At 50.8% G+C, this 20,305-nt stretch overlaps 8 protein-coding genes across 8 annotated transcripts; 3 read left to right on the top strand and 5 right to left on the bottom strand.

Annotated features, from left to right (window-relative positions):
- Positions 1-1,128: 1,128 nt before the first annotated feature.
- Positions 1,129-2,924, top strand: BDW70DRAFT_171615 (uncharacterized protein; the record flags this gene model as incomplete). Its single annotated transcript, XM_073743265.1, has 3 exons — positions 1,129-1,714; positions 1,765-1,833; positions 1,885-2,924. Exons 1-3 carry the CDS (start codon positions 1,282-1,284, stop codon positions 2,922-2,924), a joined length of 1,542 nt encoding a protein of 513 aa, XP_073598838.1. The 5' UTR covers positions 1,129-1,281.
- A 1,717-nt stretch (positions 2,925-4,641) lies between these two features.
- BDW70DRAFT_115420 (uncharacterized protein) lies at positions 4,642-5,452 on the bottom strand. Its single transcript, XM_073734630.1, has 2 exons — positions 5,252-5,452; positions 4,642-5,190 (listed from the first exon to the last, which is right to left on the bottom strand). Exons 1-2 carry the CDS (start codon positions 5,351-5,353, stop codon positions 4,777-4,779), a joined length of 516 nt encoding a protein of 171 aa, XP_073598837.1. The 5' UTR covers positions 5,354-5,452; the 3' UTR covers positions 4,642-4,776.
- A 1,485-nt stretch (positions 5,453-6,937) lies between these two features.
- Positions 6,938-7,915, bottom strand: BDW70DRAFT_115425 (signal transduction histidine kinase). The gene is made up of 3 exons (XM_073734631.1): positions 7,725-7,915; positions 7,509-7,672; positions 6,938-7,456 (listed from the first exon to the last, which is right to left on the bottom strand). The coding sequence occupies exons 1-3, from the start codon at positions 7,773-7,775 to the stop codon at positions 7,153-7,155; spliced, it is 519 nt and encodes a 172-aa protein (XP_073598836.1). The 5' UTR covers positions 7,776-7,915; the 3' UTR covers positions 6,938-7,152.
- A 3,212-nt stretch (positions 7,916-11,127) lies between these two features.
- On the top strand, positions 11,128-12,209 carry BDW70DRAFT_115408 (protein tyrosine phosphatase-like domain-containing protein). The gene is made up of 3 exons (XM_073734628.1): positions 11,128-11,736; positions 11,799-11,938; positions 11,993-12,209. The coding sequence occupies exons 1-3, from the start codon at positions 11,225-11,227 to the stop codon at positions 12,070-12,072; spliced, it is 732 nt and encodes a 243-aa protein (XP_073598835.1). The 5' UTR covers positions 11,128-11,224; the 3' UTR covers positions 12,073-12,209.
- BDW70DRAFT_115410 (adaptin-binding domain-containing protein) lies at positions 11,993-13,703 on the bottom strand. The gene is made up of 3 exons (XM_073734629.1): positions 12,734-13,703; positions 12,373-12,678; positions 11,993-12,315 (listed from the first exon to the last, which is right to left on the bottom strand). The coding sequence occupies exons 1-3, from the start codon at positions 13,620-13,622 to the stop codon at positions 12,236-12,238; spliced, it is 1,275 nt and encodes a 424-aa protein (XP_073598834.1). The 5' UTR covers positions 13,623-13,703; the 3' UTR covers positions 11,993-12,235.
- A 173-nt stretch (positions 13,704-13,876) lies between these two features.
- BDW70DRAFT_130204 (putative small nuclear ribonucleoprotein SmD3) lies at positions 13,877-14,816 on the bottom strand. The gene is made up of 4 exons (XM_073735761.1): positions 14,544-14,816; positions 14,402-14,462; positions 14,214-14,343; positions 13,877-14,137 (listed from the first exon to the last, which is right to left on the bottom strand). Exons 1-4 carry the CDS (start codon positions 14,598-14,600, stop codon positions 14,035-14,037), a joined length of 351 nt encoding a protein of 116 aa, XP_073598833.1. The 5' UTR covers positions 14,601-14,816; the 3' UTR covers positions 13,877-14,034.
- A 53-nt stretch (positions 14,817-14,869) lies between these two features.
- BDW70DRAFT_157150 (phosphatidylglycerophosphatase) lies at positions 14,870-15,634 on the top strand (the record flags this gene model as incomplete). Its single annotated transcript, XM_073740305.1, has 1 exon — positions 14,870-15,634. The coding sequence occupies one exon, from the start codon at positions 14,870-14,872 to the stop codon at positions 15,632-15,634; it is 765 nt and encodes a 254-aa protein (XP_073598832.1).
- A 344-nt stretch (positions 15,635-15,978) lies between these two features.
- BDW70DRAFT_130201 (homeobox domain-containing protein) lies at positions 15,979-19,038 on the bottom strand. The gene is made up of 3 exons (XM_073735760.1): positions 17,971-19,038; positions 17,721-17,920; positions 15,979-17,661 (listed from the first exon to the last, which is right to left on the bottom strand). Exons 1-3 carry the CDS (start codon positions 18,306-18,308, stop codon positions 16,385-16,387), a joined length of 1,815 nt encoding a protein of 604 aa, XP_073598831.1. The 5' UTR covers positions 18,309-19,038; the 3' UTR covers positions 15,979-16,384.
- Between the last annotated feature and the right edge of the window lie 1,267 nt (positions 19,039-20,305).

The following is a 20,305-nucleotide window of genomic DNA, read 5'->3' as shown; positions in this document are numbered from 1 at the left end:
GGGGTTCAAACGTCCCACGTTCAGTATCCAATAACCATGTGTGCAGGTCTCTGCCGACGCCGTCACTGGCCAGAGCCGCTTTATGAATCCTACGCCAGCGCTACCGGGTACACTTGCATCGTCCGCGTCAACAACCGCGAGTACCAGACAGACGTCGTTTGCACCACAGAAACCCTAGCCCGCGAAAACGCAGCCATGCGTGCCTACCTCATTTGTCGCAACTTCTCCGTCAATGACGGCAAGTATCCAGCCGGCCACGACCACGGTGGTGTTGTCCAAGGAATCCCTGTGGCTATTGGCAAGGGGAGACGTTCCCGTTATGCAGACGAGAGCGACATATCGACGAGCGAGGGGAGCAGAAGTGGAGGCAGCAGCCCTGAGAGCTATGAGGCGGAGCGGATGGGCCGCGATCGACTATTGATTGGCCCGCACTCTAGGAGCTTTGCGTTCAGTCAGCGGGCGTTGTAGTTTATATCCAAGGCAGGCCTGGACCCTGGAGCAGAAGTTACCACTCCGAAAAAGCCCTGAATGGTATTGGAACAAAGGACAAGCAGTTCAATTGATCGACTCGAGACGATTACGGCATTTTATGACTTGATGACTTATGACATGACCTACATGACTTGAATATCCTATAGATCGAGGTGTTTATTTACTTATTGCGAACCCGTTAATCCACTTGTTAGTACCTAGGGCTGTCTGTCATATGTTGATTTCTTTTGGCAGAGTGATAAATCTGGTCTGCTGGCTGATTCCCAGAGTTTCAGAATGCATACACTTATACTTTTTGAGCTCAAATGGACTTCCAGTTGCGTAATCACAATTAATATTACATGAAACAACGAGTGCAGTATCGATGCTGTTAAGTATTGATATCTTCAGCCGCTCATGGAGTATATTCACGTACTTTTATGCACTTTCGTTGGCTGTCAATTACGGCGTATAATATGATCATGAGAGGGGATGGGGCCAGACCAATGCCCCCAAAAGGAAAGAGTGATGTATACAGTTGTGGGAGTGGTCGAGACTGCTGAATAATTATGACATCATACCGTAAAGCTGCCTCCCAGGAACAACTTGGAACAGCACTCATCACTGCGCGGCCACTGCTCATATCCGACCTTAAAAATTCAGTCTCACTCTCAGCAACCCAAGATAAGTAGGCAGAAACGATAGAGAGTGACTTATCTCGTTGAAACCGCAACAGGGTTCAGATAATCTCTTCACATTCTCCAACCTACCATTACGTCGACCACAGTACACATTGCCTAACAGCAAGAGATGCAATTGGCTCTCCGGAGCCGCCAGGCCACAGTTATTACGCAGGGGCTACTAGGTGGAGGACGAAATTGGGCACATACATACAACAATATATATTCTTCGCCGTATCGGAGACCGGGTTTCGCTATAGGGAGAGAGTCACGCCAAACGCATGGTTTTTCCGGGCGTCAATTATTGATTCGAGGTGTGCAAATAGGACCATTGAGCAAAGCAAAGGGGTCATATGGGGTTGCAAGGCGATTTACTAGATCATCACTTGACAGTGGTGAAGGGCGAAAAACAAACGTCCGGCACGAGAAACAGACGGAACCGAGGGAGCAGGGCTCGTATGAGAGAAATGGGTCAGAGGAGATCGAGGAGGAGGATGAGGGAACAGAGAGATTAGGACGAGAAACCAGGTCTAGGGATAGTTTTAGCAATTCGGCGGAGAAAGGTACGAACTGAAGTCTGAAGAAGTTTTTCGGAGGCTGATTTCAACAACAGGAAAGCTATTAACCACCCCGTCGAGACTGCTGAAGTTGCTTATCCCATTGCCTACTGATCATCCAAAGAGTAAGCTGCTGCTTCTATATTGACCGGTTGAAAGCTACTAAACCTGACTAGATGTGGAAACCATCGCTATACTTATACACTCTCAACAGCCCCTCTCATATCTTGAACGTTTGATTCAGGCTGAGCTACCAATGATCAAGGACGAAAATGGAACCCAGAGACAACCGAGCATCTCGTTCATCGCATACCAGTTCGAAAACCACCCTATTCGCCCGCGAAAAGCAAGTAGTAAAAAGACCAAGCACTCTGTCGATTCATCACAAGAAATGGAGGTGGAAGAGGTTGCTGTTGCAGACGATAAGGGCCAGGGCCATCCAGAAGAGTCACAACCGCCCGGTGAAGAGCTTGACACGTATAGCTCGCTACAGAAACCACAGCCCAACGGGGAGGGCGAGCAGCGATACGTTCGATGGTCTCATGCGACAGAGATTGGTGACTTTATCCGAGATGCCGCGCGCGCAGGGGAGTTTGTTGTGGCCATTGAAGGGGCACCACTGGGACTGGACCAGATTAGAATAACGGTCCCTTCGTTCGAGGAACGGACGCATTATCTTCGTATGCGGCTGCGGAAAATATCAGACCGGATCCGCACAATCGCGGATATCAAGCATGAATGTGACCAACTGGCGCACCGAGGAGCTCAGCGCGTTGCTCTCGGCGGCTTCGGCGTACTGGTATCATGGTGGATCCTTGTCTATAAGCTGACATTCGAGACTGAACTGGGCTGGGACACGATGGAACCGATCACGTACCTGGCATCTCTATCGACGCTTATGGGAGGTTATCTTTGGTTCCTCTACCACAACCGCGAAATTTCGTATCGTTCAGCGCTGGATTTCACAATCAATGCGCGTCAGAAAAAGCTGTATCAGCTAAAAGGGGTGGATCTACAGCTCTGGGAGAATCTGATTTATGAGGGGAATGCGCTGCGGCGGGAGATCAAGACTATTTCCGCAGACTATGACACAGAATGGGATGAGAAGCTGGACGAGCGGGATGAACGTGTCGTCGAAGCTCTGAAGAAAGAGAGAGACCAGCAGAGGCGCAAGGGTGAAGATCCAGAGAAGGAGGAACGGGACCTTGATAAATGATACCGCTCTCTATCTTCACTCTTTGTTTTCCTTTGTGTTTTAGATACCTAGATTGTATATAGCATCGTACATATGTCTACTTTGCGTTGAAGCCATAGGAACTATGATTGGTGAGCGAATATTGATACGTACACTGTTTCCCTATAAGGAAGACAGCTGTCAATGTGTTTGCTGAGGGCTGCCTTTTGCCTTCTTATCTCACTCTTCACCATTTCTCTGTATTCATATTCCCATACCTATTTGTCTTATCTTCCTCGCGCTCCCCTACCCCAGATTATGGTTTCCGGTTAGCCATTTCTTCATAGAGCGTATTCATAGAGGGGACCTGAACCCTTTCTTCTCTTCTCGGAAACAGGGATGAGCGTTTGTCCATGCAGTCAAATGTCCAGCAATTGAATAATCTCAGAACAGAAGACGAGAAGAGACTGCACGCTTCATACCGTGGAAAAGCAACCGAATTGTAAACCGACTAGATCTGCAGCGGTACTGGAAGCAATGCACGGGCAATCTTTGTGCCCAGTAAATTTTCCTCTTGAGCTGATAAGCTCTAAGAGCCAGCTTCAACATTCAGACCCCAGTCTGCAGCTGTCCCCATTTGGAAGTATTTTTCACGTCCATAACGCGAAATGGAAGTCACGCGCATAGCCCGACATGCCCTAACCCGCCCTTTTGGATTCTTAGAAGCTGTTGAACTGCGGCAGGAGCTGAGACTCAACAAAGGTCTATAGACTTGTCCTGCTAAATCAGAAATCCTATGTGAGTCCGAACTTATATATCTAGCCTCCGAACCCTGGGGGATGCCGTCGCATCAGGCTACAGCCAGTATTATGGTTTTCCTCCTAACCAACCGCCTACAGAGGACAAGATGAGGAGATTGAGAACGAGGTTGAGGTTTGGGTATACTAGAGGAGTATGAGGACTTTGACAATTTCACTGAGGCTTACCACATAGTATGTGTAGAGAGAAAAGAAAGAGCCAGACAAGACGATAGATGATATTTAGAAGTTATACTACGAGCTGCTGGCTGGGGTCCATTGTCTACCCTGGCTCTACGCCTGCCAAGAGTCTAGAGAAAACCTGATAGTGATCGTGGTTGACAGAAACGTCAGCCCAAGGGAAGACGAGGAAGCCACGCATACTACCTCTCAATAGTGCGTCCTTGCCGGAATTCTACGGATTGATCACGGCAGCTCAGGTGGTTGCATTTTCGCTTCCTTGTACAACTCGGCAGAGCAACTTATCGAATCTCAGCGTACGAAGCTAGGGTTCAAGGGCTTGGATAATAGGACTACGTTGATGCATAGTGATCGATGCTGATAACAGTGCCGACATCGGGCCGTGTCTGCATGCCGCACGTATTGGATTCTCCTGAAGTTTACGGGCCCAAATGTGTTTCGATATCTTCATCCGCATTTGCTTTTGGCGCACATCGGCCGCAGCTTCCCCAATGCTAGGAAGTCCCAGCTCATGAGAAGGCTAAGTGACCCCTAAGCATCTCTTGCCCTACAGTGATTCCCATTTTCGCAGGGAGACTTCTTACGCACAATTGGCCGTCAGCGACGTAAGTTAGTTTGTTGAACTTGTTTTCAAGACTGCTGACGCTGAATACACTTCTACTCCACACGTATTGAAGCATCGCCAATCCAACCTCTTTTGACGTTTTCTTTCTGGAAAGCTGGGAAAAACCCAGTCCTATATATGGATATTAAAACGAAGTCGATAACCATCGCTGCCTGCGCTATGCTATGCCCTAAGTCAAATACACTTTCAATCTCAATTTTAGTTCAAAGTCATTTTCATGCCAACCTCAACCCTTTCAACGTAACTCCAGTCCAGTCCAGTCAACCAAGTCTCACCCATTCCTCACAGGATCATAGTACTCCTTCTTCACCTGCCCCTGACCCGTGTCGGACGCCCTTGCCTGCCCGCCGGCCTGACTCTGATTTCCACTCTGCCCGCCTGAATTATCCTCACCTCTTCTCCTATTTCGATTATTCCTGACGTCCCGACTTCGAAACACACTGTATAGCAGCCACCCAGCCACCCAATTCGGTCCGTACTCGCCGCTCGTCTCACCTGAGGCAAAAAGCGCCTTTGTGCGTGGCGTCGCGTTGCGCGCAATCTCCCGTATGGCCCATTGCTGGCGTTCAGGCTTAATGTGGTGCCAGAAGTAAGGTGGCTTAGGCTTGTCAGATGTATTGGTCAGAGTGTCGAGAAGATTGGAGGGGGAAGTGTTGAGAAGGTTGTATATCAATATTGTTTCGTCCTGGTAAATGGTTGTTAGTTAACTGAATTGCTACCAAAAGAAAGAGTAGATAGAGACGTACTCGCATTGCCCGGTAGTATTGCTCGTGCTGAGGATCGTGGGAGTTAAGGCCGAGGGCGGCCATGAACTCCTCTTTGGATGCGCGTGGCCCTACCGGGGGCATTTTCGTTGTTTCAATGTTGACTGTAAGGGGAAGATGGATGTTAATATGGTTTGGCTGTTCTCGCAGCTATCTGGTAGATGTGGTTGAGGCAGCTCTGGAAGACAACAGCAGCAGCATGGCAAGTTTAAGGAAACCAAACTTAAATACCTACACGACCGATCAAAGAAAGGAACACACAACCGTGGCCCAGTCAAAGACATGCGCCGGGATGCTGCTTACTTCCCAATGGGGCAACTAAACGTCGTACAAACGGCCTCGATGCGCAGGAGGAAAGGATGGAAACAAAAAAGTGGCTCCATAGGTGGACTGATCTCCCTCTCCCTTGCCAATAGTAAGTTACCCAGGGCTTGTTCTTCCCCATCGATCGATGGGATCGGGGATGCGGTTTGGCAGGCAATCGCAATGGCAATGGTAACGACGATCATCAATCAGCCAATGCGCAACCTAGCAGATGCTGGTCAAGGATGCTTCGATTAGCTTTGCTTCGAGGACGGGAGGGAGCCGTCACTGAGTTTGTTGCGTTTGTGACTGGGATGCATGCATGCAGCGCCGTTGTTGTCCTTCCCTGCCCTGCCCGGCGACGATCGTAGACACGACAACCAGGCACCGTGCAAGCTGCGGGTCTGATTAGGGCTGCTTGGATAGAAGCAGCCTTCGACCTTATCCAGTGCGGTCTAAGGAGGCAAGACTAGGCACTGAATTCAACTCTTCAGCCAGTGGCCCTTTACCCATCATCTCATCCTGTCGCTATCCGAGGCGAGAAAAAAGATGGGCCTGACCCTGATCAACGTGGAAGAGAACACAACATAACGCACGCACGCCCTTCTGGATACACACATCCATATCTCGCCATTGCCACTGGAAGAAAGGCGCTGTAAATATCGAGCCGATGGGGAAGATAATTGTAGCGAGCTGCGACTCGGGAGTTCCCTGTCGATCGCCTCCCGCTTGAGCGTCTGCTGTGCGACCTTCAACCCTCAACATCCCGCACAGACGAAGCGACTGAGTGCAGACGAAACGAAGTCTCTGTTCTGCGCCGTCGGCGTTGTGCTGCTCGGCAAACACCGTGGCTCGATTCGGAATATTCCTGTCTGGACCTGGACCTGCGTGCAATCAATCGACATAGGGAAAGCGAGGAAGCGAACGGGGAGCTCGTGTGGCCAGATCAGACGACGGCAAGAGAACCGAATATTCTGACAAGATGAGGCATCCAATTGGAGCCCAGGCTATTCTACGCCAGCGAGGGAGGTGGTCATGGTGGGAGAAGGACGGGGTGAAAGGAGGTTGTACAGACGGAGTTGTCTCACAGGATGTCCACCAGCAAAAACACCGCATTACCGTCATCTGCACTGGTGCGTTTTGCCCATAAATAGGTAGGAAAGACCAGTCTCAACAACTACTGATTGTATCGGCTTCGCTTACCAGCCTGCCACAAGGCAGTGTGCATGAGACATATCATCGTTCATAAAGCACAGGCCTAACATCTACCTCAAAAACATCATGGCAACGCCTTGGGTTCATACAATACTCTAACGGAGCGAAACACTCGAGCGCACTGTCCCGTGCCGTGGACAGCTGAAGTGTAGGTCCTCCAAGTCGAACCTTGTCGCACGTTGTGTGAAAAAGAATATCGATCTCATTGATCAGGTTGAAATGGAGTACGCGAGCGTTGTGTATGGGAAGAGGGAGGCGTGGCGTGGCGCTGTCCACTGCCATACCTATCGTGGTATATCCAGTTAACAAGACAGTAGTAACGGCTTCCTTCTACCTCGTCCATCCAAATCCTCCAAAAAGGTATCTTATGCTTTGGCGTCTTTTTTGGGTTCTTCGGGGGACGAGGGTGTCTCCTCATCACGATAGTATTCCCGGCGGAAGAAATTCTCCACCTCTTTGTAATCCTCCTTAGCCATTGCCAGCGTTGCTTCAATTTTCTCTAGTGACACCTTCTCATCTGGCTCGTCGTTGGTTCCCGATTCATCCTTGCCCGCTCCGAAGTGCTGGATTTTCTCGCAGGCGTCCTTGACCTTGGTGAGCCCGATAGTAGCCGACGAGCCTTTCAAGAAGTGGCCCAGCGACGAGAGCTCGCTGAGCTTCTTGTCTTCGCTGCAGTTGCCATCAGTATTGCCTCGATTAAATCAGACGAAAGGGGACTCACAGGGCCTTCTCCATTTTATCAAAGGTGGACTCGGCCTGGTCAAAGAAACCGTACACGATACCCTGACTGAATTCGTGCTCGCCCTCGTCATCCATCTCAAGGATCTGTTCGAATGTGGCTCGGTCGATGCTGTCTGCCATGTCCGCCAGGGTTCTCGGCTTGGACTGTCCCGATATCAGTCAAAGTTCACAGATCCAAACACCAGAAAACACGCACCTGCACCGGCTGCTCTTCCTTGGCCGTCTTGGTGGTTGTAGTTGACGCCATGGTTATGATGAATGATATTATGCGGGCTCTCAAGCTATGCTGACTGGGTGATGGTAGACGGCTGTCCAAGAAGTTACCCAACGGGCACGAATACTGAGATTACTTTTGAGGGTCTGCTGGTTCAGATGCATGTCAGTTGCTGGTCCACGAACTGATGGCAAAGTTACAGCAGCGCAAGTATGGCGGTAATACAGGCAGCCTGCCCTACGCAATAAGGCTATTACGAGGGGAGACGGACAGCAGCAGTGGATGATTAAGGTGGCAAACTTCGCCTGGAGTTATGGCTGACGTAGAGAGACAAGGTGGCTGGAAGGTTCTCGGTACAATATGGCGTACCGGACAAAGGAAGAACGGTGGAGGGAGAACGAAGATACAGACAGCGACCAGTGATGGTCACGCCGGGATGCAGGTGAGATTAGGGAAGAGAAGGAGGGGTAGATAGAGCTAGAAAAGAACTCCCACCTGTAATGATCTGAGCTAAAAGTGCCTGAAATAAACCTATTGCGAGGATAAATAGCTGAGGATTGGAGGGGAGGGGGGAGAAAAGGCCAATCGGGAGGTCAAGGGAGGAGGAGAGGAAGCAGTGAAGGAGTGAAGTTCTTTTCAAATTTAACCCTTTTTTTCCCCTTTCGCAGTTGTGTTCGGAGGTTGGGAGGAACCAGAAAAATGAGCAAAATGGAGGGGGAGGAACCAAGTGGGCTGCCGACGCTGATAGGCATTACATCTCATATTACGAAGGCCTCTCCCTCTATCCCATTCCCAGCATCTCCTGTGTCTGGACAACATGACATTTATTCCGCCTTCTGAACGAGTCGTATTTACAAAGATAAATATGTTCAAGACAATGCCGTCCCGTAGACCTCGAGAAGTTGGTCTCCTTGATCGGACTGAGGCCAAAATCCGTTTTGTGGGGCGATGAGGTCATTCAGGGCAGCCTCATTGCTGTCCCGACACCCGGCGCCTGTCAGTACGTACAGTAGGAATGCTGTCACGCCGCACGCTGACATTTCCTACCTCTGGGCCAGCACGTCGAGGAACTGCATGTCGAGGAGTCTACGGAGTAGGGTCGCATTGGCGGCAGAGGATAAATAAAGCAAGACTGACCAGTCGCTTCGCGCTCGTTTCTTTTTTGTCTTCGCGAGATTGTCCGTGTTATGCACGCTGAGATCATCGCTGACGTAGTTGCTGATCCATCCACCTGACAATCAAATAGATGAAGGGTACAGAGTTCGACTCCTAAATCGGAACACGTGGAAACCTTCCACTGTTCCCCTACCCTTTTCATCATCAGCATCATGTCCAAACCCGCGGATTATACCTGATCGAGCAATCTGCTCGCAGACTCGTGGCTCTGGCATGGAGCCGTGAATGTATTGAATGTCTTGAATTTGAGAGATCCCGGTCGCTCTGCTCGCTGCACTCGCTGCAAGTGCACCAGCCTCTTGGAAACATCTTCGCCTCGCTAGCCCCTCCAGACCCTGTCACCTTCTACCGGTACAACATCATTGCAAAGGTCTAGCCCCCTCCAGGGACCGCTCAATCTAGCGACGAGGGAAACGGTTGGCTGGATGGTGAACCCTACCGTTGGTCTTTCGTCATACCCCGTATGACACCATGCGGGGGTCCCAATCGACGGCCACCGGGCCCTCAACGTGAATAATCTGTTACGACGAAATATCTCGCGCAGTTCAGTCTCAAACTTTCGAGTTTCGGGTTCTCTCGGCTGTAAGTCGCAAGTCGCAAGTGCGCGCGTGGGGTTAGAAGCAGACTTGACAAAGTGTCTCCAAGAACTGGAGGAGCCCGGTCAAGTTTACCCTATCAGAAACGTCATAACAAGGGGAACGACGTCACCGTGGACTGAGAATGACAAATGGGCCGCTGCCAAGTCCGCCAGAGCTTGGACCATCTTCCAGAATTCTTTCTTCTGATGGCAGGCCATACCACGTTTTGGTTTTTACTCCTTTTATTTTATTTTATTTTTGCTTTTATATACGGTGCATCCCAGCGCGCGAACCTCGCAGCTTTTATGCTGACGAGTCATTTCATCTAACGTCAGGTGTTAAGCCGGGCGCTTAGTGCAACTGCTCGCTGGCAGTCCGTACTCCGTACAGTCAAAAAAGGGAAGTGCACCGGCTCGGGTCTTCGTTCCGTTTGGACGGATCAAACGATCAGAGCTGGGAGAAGGTGCTCGCGGCTTGTGCTGTCCACCGAGAGGGTGACATCAAGCTGCATAAGATTTTGTCAAAGCACACACTATTTGAGTGCCGCGCATCCTGCTCTTTCTCGTCAGCTGTTCACCCGTCTTGCCCCTCTCGCGATGCTCATCGCCGAGGGTGCTAGAGTTTTGACAGATATGTGTATGTTCTGTTGTTTCGTATGTCAGTATGTTCTGTATTCTGTAGAGATGCGGTGAGATGCTCTTACAACCCCGCCGTCGAGCCAACCTTCGTTCGCGGCTGACTATTGAGTCGGTCGCAAATGCCGACTTATAACCGTGCCTGGTTGGTGCATCTTACTCGAATCCCTGACCTTCTGTCCCACGGGCCTCCACTTTATGCTGAGCCTGCGACGGTCCCTGTGGGTTTGGCTAGTTGAGACTGGAAACTGTTTCGAGACTATGAGCAGCAGGCAATGATCGAGTCCTTCATAGCATTGGTCCCACAATTATCCGACAGGGTTGTGATGCGGCTGCATGGGCTGACTGTACCTCAGATACCCAGAGTAATTGTTCCCAAACATCCTAGAGACTTTGGCGGGCGGTAGGATCGATAGCAGCCACACGAATACCCCTGGTACATCAGCCACAAGCTTCGCTCTCAGATCACGCGTGGCTGAGATCCTCAGTAGATTTTAATCAAACCTTATGGAGTACACCCGGGCATTCCAGGTCAATTTTACCACCCCTGTGTACAGTGTATCGGAAAACGTTCATTCATAGAGCAGAGAATGCAATGAGAAATGCTGATACTGGAAACATAGGATTGTATTGAGCTACAATCCGGCTATTTGCGGACAATGCACGGATTCTTCCATAGAGCTGGCGTTCAAACACCGCCTGGAGCAACGCGTGTGTGTCTATGACACTGGCATAAGGCCCTGGAACTGCACGCACGCCGAACCAATCAGAATCCATATGCAGACAAGAGTATAGAAAAGAGAACACTAAACATTCTGCTACTCCTTGAACTATTTATAATAAGCAATATTCTTCAATATGAAGTAGATCTATGATCCTTAATATTAATAGCATATTAGATCCCTGCATCTGCCTTTCTGCGCAACCCAACAATTAACGCCAAGCCGAGGCCCAGCCCACGTGTCGGAGTTTCGTCCTCAACAATCGCCCGTTCATCAAAACCTCACCTCAGCTTGCTCGCCAATTCCCAGCTCTTCCCACGTCCATCCATCTTCTCGACCAATTTCTTTTCAATTCGCATAAGATCGCCAAAATGCCGTCCTCATCGAAACCAAAATCCAAACCGGCCAGCACGTCCGGCCTTACGCGGCAATACCTCTTGTTCTACAACGCCGCAAACTTCTTCCTCTGGAGTACGCTTACCTTCCGCACGATCCGCCTCCTGCTGAACCAATTCATTCTCGCCGAGGACCGAAGTTTATCGGCGCTGACCGTCGACATCCCCGCCATCTTCGCCGACACTTATTCCCCGCTGCTGCAGATCACGCAGTCCCTCGCACTGCTGGAGATCCTGCACTCGCTTATCGGGCTTGTGCGCGCGCCCGTCATGACGACGGCGATGCAGGTTGCCAGCCGGATCTTTGTTGTTTGGGGCGTCTTGTATCCGTTCCATGGCGGGATCATTGGGCAGGATAAGGTTGGTGAATGGGGGTATCTGGGATGTCTGCTGGCTTGGGGCGTGACGGAGTGTATTCGGTATGGGTTCTTTGTTATGCAGGTTAATGGCGGAGTTGAGAGTGTACCTGGGTGGTGGCAGTGGTTGAGGTATGTGCTCTTTTTTTCTTTTCCCCGCATTCATGTTCGCGCCATAAGCTAATGGATGGCAGGTACAACACATTCTACGTTCTATATCCGGTCGGGATTAGCAGTGAATGCGCATTGGCGTTCAAGGCGTTGAGCCCCGCGAAGGAGTTCCATCCGCTTTACTGGTGGTTTATTGTTGCCGTTTTGGCGATCTATGTGCCTGGTATGTAAACGCATATTCTTGGTGTTTTCCCGATGATTAGCTGATCACTGGTAGGTTCGTACGTGATGTACACGCATATGATCCGGCAGAGACGCAAGACCGCTACCAAGGAGCAGGGTAAGAAGGACCAATAGTAAATCCAGATGAATGAAGACCGGCGTGTAATGGGGACGACTGTCACATGCATAAAATGTATTATAACTCTCTAGTTCAGGGTATTGTGGAGGATAAAAAAAATATAGCATACCGCCCTGCGGTGTCAATCACGCAGAACGTCAGATTTACCTGATAAAGAAGCTAAATCTCCTTCATAATATCCGCTACAGCCTTGGCTGCGAATCGTTTCCTCTCTTTTTCCGGCAATTCGGCACTCATATCTGGGCTTGTTAGTTCCAACAAACCCAGGGGTTACAGGAGATCAAGGAAACTCCCACCTTTAATAGCTCTCATGCGCGTCAAGAGCGCCTCGACGGCATCGACACGGAGTTCCTCGTCTCCTTCCTCATCATCGACATTTCCATCTCCACCTCGCCCAATGGCAAACCGCAAGCCCACCATCTCCCGCTGGAGCTCGTCAACCTCGTTTTTGAAGCCGCTGGCGGCCTCTTCATCTAATCCCAAGAGCTCGCGCTCCAGGTCATCACCATCGTCTGGGAGACTGGTGTCGACTTCTCCCTCCTCATCTCCAGCCCATTCATGCGTCTCGAGAACTTCCTTAATTCGGCGCATACCCTGGAGTTCTGCTCTCATTAGCACCACATACGGCACAGTATACGGAACAGAGGAAAGCCATACCTCCGTATTGATTCCTCTCCTCTCCCTCTTGGATCCGCGACCAATCCCACTCAACAACCTCGAACCCTATTAGTCCCATCTCGCACAGCTGACCCTCCCACCAACCGATCGAGAACGGCTCATCTAGCTCTCCGTCAAGCCCGGCACCTAAATTTGGGTCCAGTTCTAGACCGTCTTTCCTCGTTCCACCAGCCTTTGGTTTCTCCTCTTTCTTCTCCTTCTTCCCACCCAAAACCAATATTCCGGGCACGGAGCCAATCTCTCCCCGCTCCTCCTCAATGAGTGTGCGGACTGTTCCCACGGCACGAACGAATGCCTTTAGCCCGCGCACTTCGTCCGAATCTTCGCTGTCATCGCCGGGTATACCCGTCCCTTTCCCGCCAGAAGTCGAAGCCGGCGGTTCCGCATTCGGCCTCGGGTTCCGAAGACAGATCATAACGGCCCCAATCGCATCACGGACAACACGCGCCTCAGGACTAGAAAATTCTTGAGACCATTGTGCGCATGCGTCTTTTCGTCCCACCCCTTCTCCAGTTCGTTGTTCTGCTTCGGACACCAATACCTCCTTCCCCGTAGATTCTGATTCGGATACCTGCTCGCCATTTGCGCTAACGTCCGTACCCACAAACACCGGAATCTCATCAACCCAAACGGGAACATCAGCTGCATAGTACCGATTCTCGATCCGCAGCGGCGGATGGGTCGTGTAGCCGGCGAAACTTTGTGTCTGGATTTGCGTGTCTGACGGCGGGTGCCCGGTAAGCTGTTTTAGGAGCGATGGTATGAACGACTGCGATTGAGAAGAGGGAGACAGGATGAGGAGGCGGCGGGCATTGCGAATTAGTTTAGCTTTGCCTTTAGAGGAATCTGCGGGTGATTGCAGAGTCATTTTAAAGAATAATAATTTGCTGATCACAGCATATACATGTGGTGTTCATTAAACTGATAGTTGTAGTTTTGTGGTTGTGCGTGAAACGGTGAAGTCTGGAGAGTCGGGGGGTTTTGTGGTTTGATGCGGAGGTGGTGGCGGAGTTCCAGGAGCTCAAGCTCGAGCTCCACGGAATTTACTACATATGTTCTAACGACCCAGTTGGCTATGTGAAGTAATTGATACTACAGATTATGCGAGTGAATTCTTCGAGTCGAAAATCGACTTTAGCCGCAGCTCCTGACTCAGCCCATTCAAGCCATTTATTTTCCCCTCAGCCATGTAACAAACGAAATACATAGAATAGAAAAAGTTCATCCAACGCCGGCCAGACCAGATTCCGATTGACCCCTTTTCATCTTCAATACACCTATCATCCTCTCCTCTGTCCCCGGGCCCTCTGCACCGTCGCCTTACCACGTGCCAGACCAACACCTCTGCCGCGCTGTCCTCGTGTACGGAACATGGGGGCATTTCTATAGAACAAGTAGATGATTAGCTTCAAGCTCAAAGATGCCGAATATGATGCATAGAAGAATAGACAAGACGCACCGTAGCATATCCGGCACAATAAAGAATCGTACGTGGCTGCCGCGGATGTAAACCTGGTCGAGATGCGAGACGCGGCCATCGCGCGCTGTGACGGTAATGTCTTTCAGTTGAACGTTCATGTTATCCTCCGCTATCGAAACTTGTCAGTGTTCAAATGTACGGTGTAAGGTGGGTTGGACGGGCCGCACCCTCAAGTAGTTTCCCGCGGTAGACGACGCCAGAGGTGATTTCGAGGGTGACAACGTGGCCCTATAGACCGTTAGCTCATCTGTTAATTTGCATTTTCCAGGGTCTTGTTGCGATATCCGCAAGGGCGACAGTCAAGCGTACCTGTGCTTCGTTCAAAAGCTTGATCGGGATACCGATTGTGCTGGTTAACTTGCCCATCTTGGCTATCTATGACTGTGCGCAGAAGATCAGGTATAAAGAATATGAATGAAGGGAGGGGGAGCTTGGTCGGTCGACAATTGAGAAGGCGAGAGGAGGAAAGCTGGTTGTCGCGCGTCTGATGGCGGAGGTTTTGGCGTTGGAGTTTTTGCCAAGACTGGAGATTCAACCCACCGCCATCTACTTATCTATGAAGTGCTACGTCCTGTCAACCCCGACTACCTGTCTACGCTCCCTTCAGACAGTCCGCCAAACTTGGCGCAAGCAAAATGAACCCCCCAAACACCAACATCCGCGCATTCAATCTCGCCGTTCAAACCCTCCTAAGCACGCCCTCCCAGTTCCTACCGCACCTGACAATCCCAACAATCACCCAGCTCCCCGAGTCAATTGGTCCGCTTCTCGAAGCCCAGTACGGCCGAAAAGCAGATCCGCAACCCGAAAAGGGCCGAGAAATAACAATACGCGCCCTGATCCTTGATAAAGACAATACGCTCTGTCCCGCAAAAACAACGACTTTCCCATCGAAGATCTACGCGCATCTCCATATGCTCCGCAACTCACCTACATCTCCATTTAACATCTCCACCGCCCCAAACTCTATCCTCATCGTTTCGAACCGTGCGGGATCACATCCTCGTTACGAATCCGAGGCTCTGGAGATTGAAGAGCGTCTGGCAGAACTCAAAATTCCAGTGTTCCGGTTACCGTCGTCTCCGAAGGAAGGCGTGAATGTTGAGAAAAAGCCGTTTTGTGGAAATGAGGTGCTAGAGTGGTTCCGGGAGCGAGGAGTGGTGCAGCGAGCGGACGAGATTGCAGTTATTGGAGATCGGTTGGGGACGGATGTGCTCATGGCAAAGGAGATGGGGGCATGGAGTGTTTGGTGTCGGGATGGAGTTGGGGAGGAGGTGACAAAGGGGAAGAGGAATGTGCTTGAAAAAATGGAAGTCTGGGTAGAGCGATATTTGAGGGAGTCCAAAGGGTTGAAGGCTCCGGCGCCAAGGGGGTTCAAGTCGAGTAATGACTGCAATTAGAGCTAGTACATACTATGATACCCTTGTCTCTTTACGGCTTATAGCTAAGATATTCTGTACATTTATGGCTTCTAAAGACAATGTGAGTGAAACCTGTAGATTAATTACTGACCTCACTCGCAGCAGGAGATTTTCAGCTCCTGTAAGCATAGATACCTAGAAGCAGGGCAATGCACAAGGAAATGGAGGCTCAATCACAATCAATCACAAAGGGAATATGCAAACAAATCCTAACCCGCCGACCTGTAAATCAAAAGGGAATCGCCATCTTAGTCCGACTTCTTGCATGACCGCGTTAAATGCCCGACCAGGAAAAGGGAAAAAGAGAAAAAAAAAAAAAAAAAAGAAAAAGAAAAAGGCCAAGGGCAAGGGCAAAAGGCAAAATGGTAAACAGAAGAGGAGAAAAATAAGAAAGAAAGATAGATAAGAAATGCCACTGAGTGGGCTTTAAAAAATCGCTAAGGGCCGGCCGCGAAGTAGAAGGATATTAATACAATGAGAAAAAAAAAAATTGAATATGTTCGGAACATATGTCGCAAACAGAGATATATCCCTCTTCGCCAAAAGACGAAGTATCAGCACATAGCCGATATTTCCATAATAGATGGAATTGCTTCAATAAATGATGCTAGCCGGTCAGTTCCGGGACGCGAGGCGCTCTGGTTGTTCCGTTTTCCAGGAACGACAACCCGATAAGGATAGCGTGAGTAGGGAAAAAAAAAAAACAAATGGAATGAGCTCAATCAGCACTCAAGAGCCGGGAGTCAAAACATTCGGATCAACATTTTCCAGTGCTATGCCTTGATAGTCACCCTGGGCGCCGGGCGAAGCATGCCCAGACATGGAGTGCATCGGTAAGTCAAATGCATTGCCTTCGAGGCCCACTGTAGTAGGCACTGACGAAAAGTTCATGTGTTTGTACATCCCGCCGCCCATTGGCATACCTTCCTCTGTGTAACTGGGTTGGTGTTCGCTTCCCATGCCGTACACGTCATGCGGTGTATGCGACATATTTGTCAAAGGAGGCGAATGGTTCGCGATCATAGGATCAACGTGGCTTACATTCGAGTATGGGGAAGCTGCTTGAGTGGATACACCTGAGTCCACAGCGGGCGAGACATAGGGCAAAGTAAACTGAGCTCCTACACTTCCTACCGGAGTCGAATCTCCTTGGGGCCCTGCACTAAACAGGGCAGGGCTAGCGAAATCGGACGGGGACGCAGTTGTAGTAGCCGACATGGGGTGCGCACGCGGGTCGAAGGCATATCCAGAAGAGGTATCAATGCGGAGGTTCGCAGCAAGCGAGTGTGTCGACTGGGGTATAGGCGCGTATATGCCCGAATCAGCCTGGCTGAATTGTTGAGCTTGCGGCATGCTGAACTGGGTCATCGGCGCTCCTAATGCAGAGAAATCGATAGCCACGGGAACGGAGCGGCTTCTTTGACGCTTGTGCCCACGGGCGGCCTGGAGGTTCATCACGGCCGGGTTCTCCGCATACATACTCATAAAAGCAGGGGCGAATTGATTTGGCTGCGAAGCTGGGCGTTGAATGAAAGGCGGCGACATAGAGTTGTTTGTCGGGAAGTTGCCATACGCAAGACGGTTCTGGAAAGACTCCAGAGACACCAATTTTGCAAGTTGAACGCTCAGAACCTTGGGATGTCCCCCAAGGCGATGAATCATTACCGAGCTAGCTTGTTGGTCTTCCGTAAAGTCGCCGCACTGGTAGAAACCACCCGAGTTGGAGGAATCCATGTAGAAGAGGGGCGGTCGGTTCAATTCAACGACTAGACCAGTAGGCCGTGGAGGCGCACCGTTGGGCTGCGGTCCTTGATCACCCGACTCCAGTGTAATGTTTTTGATGTAGGAGAAGGGATATTCGATTTTGTATCCGGCTGCATCGTTGTTGATATAGTAGGTCATGCACGCCTTCTCGGGAGAGTAGAAAACAACCAGGTCCATGGCATTTTGTCCGATCCGCCTCCAACTGCCAATTGTCAGGGATCGACAGGTAAAGTGATGGATCACTATTGAAGCGTCAGCACAAGCGTTCTTGATTGTCTCGGGCAGTTAAGTCAGTACGCACCAACTTTGCCTGTAGGTGTTGGCTCATTAGGGTATGCACCATTTGCTCCATATCCGCCAGTCCGGCCAAAGGGGTCTCGCGCACCAGGTTTGCTGGGATCGAATTGCATGGCTAAGTACTGGCGCATTGACTCGGGGATTGAATCGCAGCCCTCGCCGGTCTCGATGCTCTTCTTCGCAAGCATCTTGATCTTTGCGCGCCTGTAACCTCTGTTAGTATAGAACAAAAGACAAGGTAATTAGTTACGCGCCTATTTTGAAACCAGATCTGAACTGAGCGCTCAGTCATGTTGATTTCCTGGGCGATTCTTTCTCGCGTGGCAGCCGTCGGGGTAGGATTCTTGTTGAATTCCATCTCCAGAAGTACTAGCTGGTCCTGTGTCGCCCGTTGACGCTTATTATTCTTCTGCTGCTGCGTAAGGGTGCTCTTCCGCTGCGGACGTCGAGCTGATGTCGAGGGAGCAGTGGTGGCACTCGAAGTGGACGGGGAAGGGGTTGAGGTGGCCGATGAGGGCGACGTGGTTGGGTGGGACGCCGCAGTCGCGGAAGTCGACACGGTCGACGGGGCGGGAGTGTCTATCGAAGACATGTTTGCAGGGATCGAGTGAAGAGTGAAAGCGGAGTAAAGGAGATATGGCCAGGATTGGTACTGGCTGACGAGGGAAAGGGTAGAGATGACGATCCGGCCGACAGTCGTGGATGGTCTGAAATATCTCCAGTGCGTCAAGCGCCAGAGGGTTCGTGTCTAATCAAAGGAATGGAAGCGCTTTGGCTGGGACTGACTACCCAGACGCAAAGCTGACCGGTGAGCGCCGTCACAGAAGCGTTGAAGTGGTAGAAAGTGTCAAAAGAAGACGTAGCTGGCCTAGGCAGCTCTACTGACGAATAGAAGATAGCTCTTCGCGTCTAGAAGGAGTGATTCGAGATTGGAGGTCCAAGGAGCATCAGATTGCTATACGACGAATGTCTGTCTGGTGGATAGACTAGCGAAATCACCCGTCCTAAGGTACGCGAAAAGAGTGGGCTGGAATCGTCCAGTAAAAGAGTGGAACTGGAAAACCCAAGATAAAAAAAAAAGAATGTAAAGGTCAAAAGAGCGACGATGAAGAAAAACACAACGATGTGAGAAGACGGGTTGGAGAGGGAAGGGGAGAAAGGAGAGGAAGTGGGCGAGTCGGCCAGAACTCAGCGCTCGTGGTGTTGACTGGGTCGGGGGAGTGCTCAGTGACCAGTCGTAGTTGTCAGCAGGGATGGGCTGCGCCGCCCGAAGGGGTATAGTCCGGGGATCATTGGTACGGTAAGCGCAGTGTAATCGTAAACCCACACGATGGACTACGGAATACGGAGTGAGGCTACGAGCACTCGTTAGTCTCGGTCGCAGCATCTGTATACCCAGACTGCTCTGGCTCTATGTCAACCTTCTTGCTCTTCAGATCTTCAAGATCATGCCATCTGATCGTCTCTCATGAGAACTCATCCTCAGACAATCACCCGCAGTTCCAACACATCGTTTGCTGGATAACACTCGATTCCGTCAGCCAATGGCGTCGACGTGGCCCCTGCATCAGCTGCATCAGCTGCATCTCCTTACTCAGTACCGTATGCTCCCCGACCCCGATGACTCTTGCTCTTCCTGTTAGGAGCCTAACCTAACCTCTGTGCACGACGAGCGGGCATCCCCAACTTCCAGGCCCCCAACGGTCAGCCTTGACGGGATTCGTCTTGATGCGGACATCCCACTCAAGCCATGCTGCAAAATCCAGCGTCCAACCCCCAAGTGGCGTCTAGTGTCGTGTTCTCTGAGCGTCCAGTTTCCTGATTCAGTAATGGAGTCAACAATAATCCACCCACTACCGGGAAACTATCTACATCGCATGAGCAGTCAGAAAAGAAACAAAACCCGGGCAAAGGTCCGCATCGACCTGGCATCGTTCTGACATAGACCTGTTCCAAGATGTTTCAGATGATACGCTGATACGCGCGCATCCAAACTGCTTCAGTCTTCAGTAGTCGGAAGGGGCATGCGAGGCCGAAGTCTGGGACGTCAGGGGCCAAGAGCAACAGTTCGGTTCTGTCCACAGTTGGCGACTCCACGCACGAGGAAGCATGGTTGAACTGGACGGAGTAACTACAGAGAGTCCTGTTGTGGGTTAGCGGTTGGGACGCACAGTTCCACCGTCCACAGTCGCCCACGGAATTCGGATGCCAGGATAGTCGCAAGTCTCGCGACTGGAGTCGGTATCGGCGGATGGGGTTTGCAGTCTAACCGTCTACGGTAGGTCAAAATTACCTGCCCAAAGCTTGCTGTACGGGGTCTGTACAGAGGATGCCTGACCGCCAGCCACGCGGTAAGGTATACAGAGTAGAAAGTATCAAGCCGGTGGCAGGCGAATACCTTACCGATGAGTTGAATCCAAGGCTTTCAGGATGATAGGATCAGAGCACCGCATCTGGCGCTGGCTGTCCCGGCTACTATCTGCTACTCCGTATCCAGCCTAGTGACCAGTCAAAGGGGATGCGGGTACCTGGATTCAACCTTGGTACTTGAAAAACACTGGCACTATGGCACTGGGCAGGATTGGAAAA

This window comes from Aspergillus foveolatus (assembly GCF_047715535.1).
Source record: "Aspergillus foveolatus strain CBS 279.81 unplaced genomic scaffold BDW70scaffold_8, whole genome shotgun sequence".
In the NCBI taxonomy this organism is placed as follows: domain Eukaryota; kingdom Fungi; phylum Ascomycota; class Eurotiomycetes; order Eurotiales; family Aspergillaceae; genus Aspergillus; species Aspergillus foveolatus.
The sequence above is the reverse complement of the archived record's forward strand: the minus strand, read 5'-3'. Positions and strand labels throughout refer to the sequence as shown.

Excerpts from the sequence above, each read along its gene's own strand:
- BDW70DRAFT_130204 (XM_073735761.1), bottom strand. The coding sequence starts at position 14,600 with ATGGGCAAGTTAACCAGCACAATCGGTATCCCGATCAAGCTTTTGAAC. Across the intron at positions 14,463-14,543 it reads AGCTTTTGAACGAAGCACAG|GGCCACGTTGTCACCCTCGA; the intron begins GTACGCTTGACT and ends AACGGTCTATAG. Across the intron at positions 14,138-14,213 it reads ATTGTGCCGGATATGCTACG|AAATGCCCCCATGTTCCGTA; the intron begins GTGCGTCTTGTC and ends CTTGTTCTATAG.
- BDW70DRAFT_115420 (XM_073734630.1), bottom strand. The coding sequence starts at position 5,353 with ATGCCCCCGGTAGGGCCACGCGCATCCAAAGAGGAGTTCATGGCCGCC. Across the intron at positions 5,191-5,251 it reads AATACTACCGGGCAATGCGA|GACGAAACAATATTGATATA; the intron begins GTACGTCTCTAT and ends ACCATTTACCAG.
- BDW70DRAFT_130201 (XM_073735760.1), bottom strand. The coding sequence starts at position 18,308 with ATGTCTTCGATAGACACTCCCGCCCCGTCGACCGTGTCGACTTCCGCG. Across the intron at positions 17,921-17,970 it reads CAGATCTGGTTTCAAAATAG|GCGCGCAAAGATCAAGATGC; the intron begins GCGCGTAACTAA and ends CAGAGGTTACAG. Across the intron at positions 17,662-17,720 it reads AACACCTACAGGCAAAGTTG|TGATCCATCACTTTACCTGT; the intron begins GTGCGTACTGAC and ends ACGCTTCAATAG.
- BDW70DRAFT_115425 (XM_073734631.1), bottom strand. The coding sequence starts at position 7,775 with ATGGCGTCAACTACAACCACCAAGACGGCCAAGGAAGAGCAGCCGGTG. Across the intron at positions 7,673-7,724 it reads AGGAAGAGCAGCCGGTGCAG|TCCAAGCCGAGAACCCTGGC; the intron begins GTGCGTGTTTTC and ends ATATCGGGACAG. Across the intron at positions 7,457-7,508 it reads GATAAAATGGAGAAGGCCCT|CGAAGACAAGAAGCTCAGCG; the intron begins GTGAGTCCCCTT and ends TGGCAACTGCAG.
- BDW70DRAFT_115408 (XM_073734628.1), top strand. The coding sequence starts at position 11,225 with ATGCCGTCCTCATCGAAACCAAAATCCAAACCGGCCAGCACGTCCGGC. Across the intron at positions 11,737-11,798 it reads GGGTGGTGGCAGTGGTTGAG|GTACAACACATTCTACGTTC; the intron begins GTATGTGCTCTT and ends AATGGATGGCAG. Across the intron at positions 11,939-11,992 it reads TTTGGCGATCTATGTGCCTG|GTTCGTACGTGATGTACACG; the intron begins GTATGTAAACGC and ends GATCACTGGTAG.
- BDW70DRAFT_115410 (XM_073734629.1), bottom strand. The coding sequence starts at position 13,622 with ATGACTCTGCAATCACCCGCAGATTCCTCTAAAGGCAAAGCTAAACTA. Across the intron at positions 12,679-12,733 it reads GGAGAGGAATCAATACGGAG|AACTCCAGGGTATGCGCCGA; the intron begins GTATGGCTTTCC and ends TAATGAGAGCAG. Across the intron at positions 12,316-12,372 it reads GCGCATGAGAGCTATTAAAG|ATATGAGTGCCGAATTGCCG; the intron begins GTGGGAGTTTCC and ends TAACAAGCCCAG.